Below are 8,311 nucleotides of genomic sequence, written 5' to 3'. Positions count from 1 at the left end.
CCAGTTGGCCTTTGAAGTCCAAAGGCCTTTTGTTTATTTACAATAAGGCTTAGGGGGAAGAAAAGGGAAAGGGCATTTCAGCTTGTAAGAAACCCTGCCTCCCACCCATGCCTTGTCTTCTTCTGTACCCTTGTTACACCTTCCACCAGGATGCAGAGGCACCAGGGAAACCCTGAAGAATGCGAGGTGCAAGAAAGAAATGTCCCATTTGCTCTCCCAGGTAAGTCTCATCAGCCTGCCCAGAGTCTATGGCAGCCCTAGAAAGAAAGAGGAGGCTTTGAGCAGTCAGAGTGGTCTCCAGCCATGACCAGCATGGGTAGGAAAGTTGTCCCCAAGACATTGGAGAGCTAGAGAAGGGTCAGCCATTCATGCAACTGGCTGGTATGTCTTCACTGCAGACATTTTCCTTTCCTGTTTTTCTTTTAGGGTAAACAGCTTCTCATGTCTATATGGAAGATAATCAAGGCATTGGGAGGCCTTTTTGTTGTATATGCCAGTTGAGGACTTCCTTGAGGTGCCACAGTCAGATGGCAGCTGATGCCCTTCACAGCTGGGTGATCTAAGGATGGATCATGCAATCTAGGGCTGACCTTGTTCTCTCCATACTGTCAGTGCCCATCATCTCTTCAGCTCTCCCTGGATGCAGTCCTTCCTTTACCTGGTACGACGCAAACCTAGGGTGTCCCTTCCAAAGCCAAGAACAATGCCTTGCTTTTTCCACAAGTTCATGGAGCCCTCTTCATCTTTAAGCAGAGTCTTGGACTTTAATATTCCCTTCTATCAACATCTCCCATTGCCTTTGAGGTGGAAAAGCACAGAGGGTGAAGGGGATCCCATGTCCCAGTGTCTCTTTCCCCTGCACCACCCCTTTCATCATAAATAACTGACATGCAACTTGTTGCTCTTTTCACACCCCACAGGCTCCTCAGGGAGTGGTTTTTGCTCATTGCTTTCTCCTTCCCCACTGCTTAGAGGGTGCTCCTGCCTGTCATTACCATTCTGGGTGATCTTGCTGATCTCAGCCTCTTCCTCTTCATCATCAGTCTTCTCTGGGGGGCATGCTGGCACGTCCTGGCTTTGGACACGGCGAGATGGCCTGAGGATGGCCCTACGGAAGCCCTGCTTGAAGCGGTAGGAAAGGAAGCCATAGATGATAGGATTGGCACAGCTGTTGGCATATGGCAAAACCACCACAAGGAAGTAGACACCAAAGAGGGACGGCTCCTCTGGCAGTGGGCAGACAACATTGATTATGTTGAGGACGTAGAAGGGGAGCCAGCAAAGGATGAAGACAGCCACAACAGCCACCACCATGCGGGTCACTCTGCGCTCGGAAAGCTTGTGCTTGGAGGACAGAGCCCTCACCCGCCTGCCAGAGGACCGAACCTTCACAACGATAAGAAGATAGCAGAGACAAATCACCAGCAGTGGCCCAAAGAAGCCCAGGGTGGCAGTGTAGACGATGAAGCCAGCTCTCCACACTGAGGCAGGCTCTGGCCACTGGATGTGGCATGTGCTCATCCCTAAAGGGACGTCTGAGAAGACGACCACGGGCAGCACCACTACGGAAGACAGCACCCACACCGTTGCACTCACAGCCTTGGCCACCCGTGCTGTCCGCCATTTGGAGGACTTCCCTGGGTGGACCACAGCCAGGTAGCGATCAACACTCATCACCGTCAGGCAGAAGATGCTGGTGAACTGGTTGATGGCATCCACAGCCATCACCAGGCGGCACATGAAAGACCCAAATGGCCAGTAGGACAGGGCATTTTGGGCAGCCAGGAATGGCAGGCCCAGCATGAAGAGCTCATCAGCTAGGGCCAGGTTCAAGATGTAGACGTTGGTCACCGACTCGCTCACAGAGTGCCGCAGGACCACATAAATGACCAGAGAATTCCCAGCCAGCCCCACCACGCAGACAATGAGGTAGACCAGGGGGATGAGGACACCGCTGACGACCACACCAGGGCTGGCGGTGGTGGAGCTGTTGGGGGTGGTGAAGCCTGCCCAGCTGCCAGAGGCATTCCCCTCCTCCGACACTGCTGGCGTGGGGAGGCTGAAAGCAGAAGTGTCCATAGCAGAGGCAGGGAAGAGGGCAGGGGGCAGCGTCCTTGCAGGATCAGTTAGCAATCTGGAAGTAAGAGGAGGAGAAAAAAGCCTTTGATACTGGGGACATGACAGCTGAACAAGCCACAGATAAAATCACCATATTAACTGTGTGTAGGTATGGGCAGGCATGGGAAGTTGAGGTGAGTTTGTGGATGCTGGAGATGTAGGACAATATTGACCCTATCTAGTCCTGGGAGGCACAGTGGGCACGGAGGGACAAACATGGACATGGCTCAATGTGGGCCAATGGAACCTCTTCCCTAGGGGAAGAACCACAGACTAGGATAGGGACAAAGAAATTTCTCATTTTCTGCTAATGGCTCCAATACAGAGGACATAGTCACCAGGGGCCTGATTCTCATTTGTGAATGGCAGGTGCCTTACAAACAAAAGAAGGAAGAGCATCCAGTGATAACGCGCCATTCCAACTCTGTCTCCCCCATTCACTGAGTATCCTCCTGTTTGCTGAAGCTCTTTTTGGACTGGCCAGGTTATCATGGGGTTGATAGCCGCACCAGCAGAAATGAAAGCACCTCCACTCTCAATCTGAGCCAAGAGGTTGAGCTCAGCACGTGAGCTGGAGGGTAGTTGGTTTGTGTTATCCCAGTTTGAGAGTAAAGGAGGAGCCAGATTATTCTGAGTACACCAAGAAGGATCAGTCCAGATCTCTCTTGTCTCTTTGTCTCTTGTTTTGTCTCTCTCTCCTTCTGCACCCTGCAACACACTGCTAATGGAAGAGGCTCTGCCTGCCCCAGCTGTTTGTGACACCAAAGCAGTGTCCCAGCCTTCCTAATCTGAGATGCCCAATTGCCCGTCACATCAGGGTTTGGCATGGAAACAGCACTGAGCTCACTCAGAGAGCCTTGAACAAACAAGCTCTCCACTCGCCACCAGCAATCTGCTGACACTGGGTGAGAAGCTGCAGGGAGAGAAGAGACAGAGAAGGGAGGGACGTGCCTTTTGTCTTTTGTCAGGGCTCCATATATGTGAGATACAGAGCCCAGCACACACTCCAGACCAGAGACACCCTGGAAAACCTTATGCAGGGGAGATTTGTGATGCTTGCAGGATCACTCTGGCTCTGGCAAAATTTTCTCGAGGTGTGGACTGGCAGGGTTATCCTTTTGATGAACTAGCTCCTTGGAAGGGAGGATGACTTAGTGGAAGAGAACAGGGACCCTGAGGCTCGCCTTTACCCATCCCAACAAATCTCTTGGGTCTCTGAAGCTCCTTTGTTACTGAAATGAAAACTGGGGATCTCAAAGGAAAGGACTCCCAATATTAACTACTTTCAGGAGGCCAAAACACTCCAGAGACTTTTCTCCCAGATGGGATTCTCTGTACCATCACAACTTTCTTCACAAATGTCTTAATATTGTAGCTTTTATTCTTTTTTGTAGATGTCATTCTGAATTCTGGAAACCTTAGGGGAGACCTGAGCTTTAGATGGATTCTTTGGATATCAGATAGGCAAACACACAGACTCCACAGATGTATCAAATCTTATCCTGAAAGAACCTCATCTGATAGGCCCCATAAAAACACCATTGGGCAACTATGTCTTAAGGCCATTTCTACAGGCTATAGCATAAATGTTTCCTGCTATACTTAAATGAGCTTTGAAGGAAGGGAATTGTTTACACTTTATTTGCAGGTGCCTTGGGCTGTGACACACTGCCCTGATAGAAGCCCATCTTTCGGGGTCCTGCAGTACTGGGTTGTCCCACACATCATGAGTGGCTGCAATGAAGGGGCAAAGTAGGAAGTGATTTGAAACTCTATTTCTAGGCTTGAGGATCTTTCCTCTGATATTTTTTTCCACTGCTGTTCCAGTGACACAAGTCACTTGTTGGAGGAAAGGGGAGGGCAGTGGCTGCTCTGGGGACAAAGATCCCTGCAAAGGGTGGCAGAGACCAGAAAAGTACATTCATAAAAAGACGATCCTCTAAAAGGTGAGGACATAGGTAGGAATCCCTTTGGATGTTCCTCCTGCATGCAAAGGAATTTCCAAAAAAAGCATTTGGAGGCAGCCCTACCAATATCAAATATGGATGGGGACACTCATGCTGGGGCTGAAAAGCATTTGGGGAAGTGTCTGGGGTCCAGACCTCAAAGCTGATTGCTCAGGCTGTGGTACAGCAATGCAGTAAATGCAGCCTCAGGGCTCCAAAAGCCCTATCAAAAATGCTAAGGTATGCAATGCAAAGCACTGATTCACTATAAACTCATTCTCCTGCTCAGACAGCTGCAGTGGAGAAACTTTGTCTTTAAGCAGGCATGGTCTGTCTGTACCATTCTAACTTTGCCAAGTACCATCTACCAGCTCAAACATTCTGGCTAGTTTGACAGAACAACCACTGGACACCAGTGCCTCACCTGGGTTGGGTCCACTCTGCTGGCTGCTTTGGCAACACCTGCATAGGCAGGAATTGATGAGGAACCTTGGCCTCAGATTGGTAGTGTGTTGGCATCTACTTGGGGTCTGTCCCTGATGTGGATAGCACCTGTTGCAAGAAGATTTGGATCCCCTAACGGGTGCTGCCAGAATATACCTGCTCTGTACATCTGGAGAGCAGGAGTAAGGCAGAGAGGTAGGAAGAGAGGGTAAATCGGTGCTACTGCTTTCTTTAGGAAAAACAAAAAAAGATATATTTCTGCGTTGAATGAAAGGAGGAGGTGGATGCTAAAAGCTGAGCTTAGACCTGGTTACAAAACAGGAATAGAAGCTGGGAGGGACCACAGAGTCCAATAACCTGCAGCCCCTCTTGCCACCCTCCCCTCCCGTTTTCCATAGCCCTGCTCCAGCTCAGGACTCCCCCTGCCTCACCTCGGGGCTGAGCTCTCTGGTAGGGACCAGGCTGGGCTGGCAGAATTGGGGGGGGCTGGAGCGCGGGGCAGGTTTCCTTCTCTGGGACTGCAGAGTTAACTTCTGCATGGACTTACCCCCGCGGGAGACAGCTGGGAAAAGCAGGCAGAACCGCCTGGTACTTACGTGTCGTTGGGATGTACATTTTCCTCTGCTTCACCGGGAGAATCCGTGTCATGTTTTTTTCCCCTTCCCCTTTCTTAAAAGCAATTGAACAAAACGGTCCTGGGAGGGAGCGAGTCCCACCATCCACTACCGAAGACGCAAGTCCTTCCTCCTGGACCTGCCCATCGCTTCCCTCCGTGACTGGTGTGGGAGTGGGGCCCACTCCAGTACCCGCTGCTGTCCGGCCGGGGATGTGCGGACCCTCACCCTCAGGCCGGCGGGTCTCTCCCCCACTCTCCCCTCACCATCTGCTGGGGAAGGGGGGGTTCGTCTGCCGGGCTTGGGCAAACAGGATTGAAGTGGCGGCTACCGTGGGATGGCTGCCGCCAGCCAATGGGCGCCACGCACGGAAACACCGGCAGGAGAAGGAGAAGGAGGGGATGGACGATGGGGCTGGAGAATGGGAGAGGAGCGGGGAGGAGAAACCGGGATGGAGAATGAAAAGGGAGAGAGGGAGGTGCGGCAGAGGGGCAAGGGGAGAGGGGGAGCGCAGAGGAGGGGAGGATGGAGGGAGTGTGGTGAAAGAAGCTGGGGACGGTGGAGGGGAGAGGGAGACGAGAGGGATGCAGAGAGCAGCTGTGTGGTGGGAGAGTGGCGTGGTGGAAGGGGGGGACCCGGCTCAGCTCCCCTAGGAGGGGGGAGTTGTGGCAGTGCAAAGTGCCCTGCGAATGCCCACGAGCACACAGGAGAGGGGCTGCCTGTTCTGAGGATCTCACAGGCAGCACAGCTGCTGCTCAGAGCTGCAGGGACACGGCAAAGCCTTCTGGCTGGCAAGATGCTCAGGTACCGGGGTGGATGCCGAGCACACAAACCCTTCTCCCTTCTGTTCTGCCCTACGAGCACCTCCAGATGGATGGAGCTGAGGGCAGATGGGCAGATAATGGGGCTGTCTGTCTCAACTCTCTCCCTCCCCTGGCTCCATGCACAATCTCACGTCTTTTGCACCTTTTTTGGGAAAAAGCTCCAGTTCAACAGCCCCAAACTCTCCTGCCTGATTTCATCTGTGCTGCAAGGAGTGGACACAGAAGAAATGGGGCAGGGCAAGCAATTAAGCTCCTTTGTGTGAGCAGTCCTTCCGGGAAGAAAATTAGGATTTCCCCATCCCATTCCTTGCACAAAGTGCTTCCCTATAGTCCTCAGCCCCTTCCCTGCCCTGCAGCCAACATCAGTGACTCTTTGTGCTGTGCGGTCACCCAGCTCTTGAAATCTGGCACTCCTGTTATGAGCAGTTAAGCTCCTAGGGCCAATTCCAGCCTTAATACAAGTAGGGAGTATCTCTGCGAGCAGAACATAGCCAGGGTCTAAAACCTGGCCTTCCAGACCTGCCTGAGCCGCCAGTGCTGCTCAAAGGTGAACCGGTGAAGACAGTACAGGGCTCCAAAGCTGTCAGGATGCCTTAGCCTAAATCTTGGCCACAGTGCTGTCTGGAGACACACAGGAGAGATGAGGCCTCACTGGGGAAGGAATGGCATGGGCAGCACCCAGTGGCTATCTTTGTCATGGCAGGGCAGGTATCTGCAGCAGCATGCAGGGAGCCCCTAGAAGAAACGGAGCCATGCAACAGCAGAGCTCTGCCCAGGCCAGCTATCCCTTGCAGGCCTTGTTAACATAAGCAAAGTCATTAAGTTCAAAACTTCCAGGTCTCCAGCTTGCTTCCTCAATGCTCAGAGTCCTGCCTCAGCTGCAACGGGGTTGTGCAAACTGCTTGAATTGTGTTGGAAGGAGAGCTCAGCCTGTGCACCTCCACAGGTAGGCAGGTACATGAATTTTGTTTCATGCGCACGGTGAGCCTCTCCTCTGCATTGCTGTACATGATAGGGGACAGGGCGGACTGAGAAGGTGGAAGCCAAGGCTTGAAAACTGGAGAGGAAGTAATAACCCACTGGGAATTCATTGGTCTGAATAATGTTTAGGGTGTTTAAGGGAGGCTAGATCCCAGTCTCAAGGGCTTTGTGTCCCTTGCCCACACCAAAGACTTCATTTCTGCTTTTCTGGACTTACGTTGACACAATTTACATTACCTTTGGAAGGGGCTTGGGCAATTCATCTGGCAGCGCATATGCAATGCAGGCATTCGTGGAACTCGCTGCCACAGGATGTCCTCCAGCGTTGCTCTGGACATTATCAGTGAATAATGTGTCACACCACTGAATCAACTGCCTTACTCGGATCTGCCCGTGAATTGAATTTGCAGAAATTTCCCTGGCAGCAGGGTACCTCAGGGCCTTCACTGTGGCGGGTTGTTGCTGACACTACCCATGCACCTCCTCAGCGCAGGAAGCAGCCTTTGAAACTCAGAAGTGATGCTGCATCGGGGAGCGGTAAGCTGGCTCAACTCCACCGTTTCCCTGTGCCCTCCCAGGACTGCAGGATTTTGCAGTGCCAATCATTGCACCCTGAGCCCTCCTCCCTCCCTCCCGCGAGCAGTGGCAGTAGCAGCCACCCTGTAATGCTTCTTACTCTCAAGTCCCTGCAATGCATCAGGAAGGCAGGTGCTCACAGCTGCCAGATCCATAGTACCGCTGGGACCACTCTCTTCCGCTTAATTTTAGTGACTTGGAGGCAATTTGTCTGGACTGGTGACTCATTCCTCGCTTTTTTTATTCCCGCCCTCCCCCTTCCTATTCTCCTTCTGCCTGTGCCTGGCAGTGTGAGCAAGTGCCGGTACCGATACAACTGCCTGTGACGTGAGCTTAGGAGCATTAATGCAGAAATGTTTTGGTGAAAGTGTGTCCCCAGCGACCTGCAGGGGCAGTCCCCACAGAGAGGAGTCTGGGCCTGGATGTCCCCTCCCAAAGCTCGCATCTCATCCTCTGCGTGTCTCGGAGGGGAGACAACTTTTCCTTTGAACACATGGAGGCTGAGAAGAGAAAGGGCAAAAGCGGAGGTGTAATCGTCCCGCCGCCTTTGGCCGGCACACGATATTCCCACTTTACTGAGGAACGCAGGGGGCTCAGCTGAGAACTTGGCAACTCGGTGCATGAATCAGGCCTCGTCTCTTCATCCTAGAGCGGCGGGGGCTCCCCGGTACCACGCTCAGCGTGGAGCTGCCTGGGTGGTCACTGCCGAGGGAGGGGTACGGCTGGCAGATGCCTCCACCCCAGCCGTCCCGTTGTTCACCGCTTCGGGGCCGTGTCGCCCCGAGGTGCAACGCATCACGGACATGGC

General features: G+C 52.8%; 1 protein-coding gene across 2 annotated transcripts; it reads right to left on the bottom strand.

Moving 5' to 3' along the window:
* Positions 1-5,775, bottom strand: SSTR3 (somatostatin receptor 3). Of its 2 annotated transcripts, XM_069807303.1 has the most exons (3): positions 5,105-5,775; positions 996-2,134; positions 1-257 (listed from the first exon to the last, which is right to left on the bottom strand). In XM_069807303.1, exons 2-3 carry the CDS (start codon positions 2,077-2,079, stop codon positions 247-249), a joined length of 1,095 nt encoding a protein of 364 aa, XP_069663404.1. In that variant the 5' UTR covers positions 2,080-2,134; positions 5,105-5,775; the 3' UTR covers positions 1-246. The 2 variants fall into 2 exon arrangements, with proteins under 2 accessions (XP_069663404.1, XP_009924295.1); XM_009925993.2 differs by having other exon boundaries at positions 1-2,134.
* Positions 5,776-8,311: the final 2,536 nt, after the last annotated feature.

The sequence above is a fragment of the Haliaeetus albicilla genome, chromosome 19 (assembly GCF_947461875.1).
Source record: "Haliaeetus albicilla chromosome 19, bHalAlb1.1, whole genome shotgun sequence".
In the NCBI taxonomy this organism is placed as follows: domain Eukaryota; kingdom Metazoa; phylum Chordata; class Aves; order Accipitriformes; family Accipitridae; genus Haliaeetus; species Haliaeetus albicilla.
This window is presented reverse-complemented; position numbering and strand designations above follow the sequence as displayed.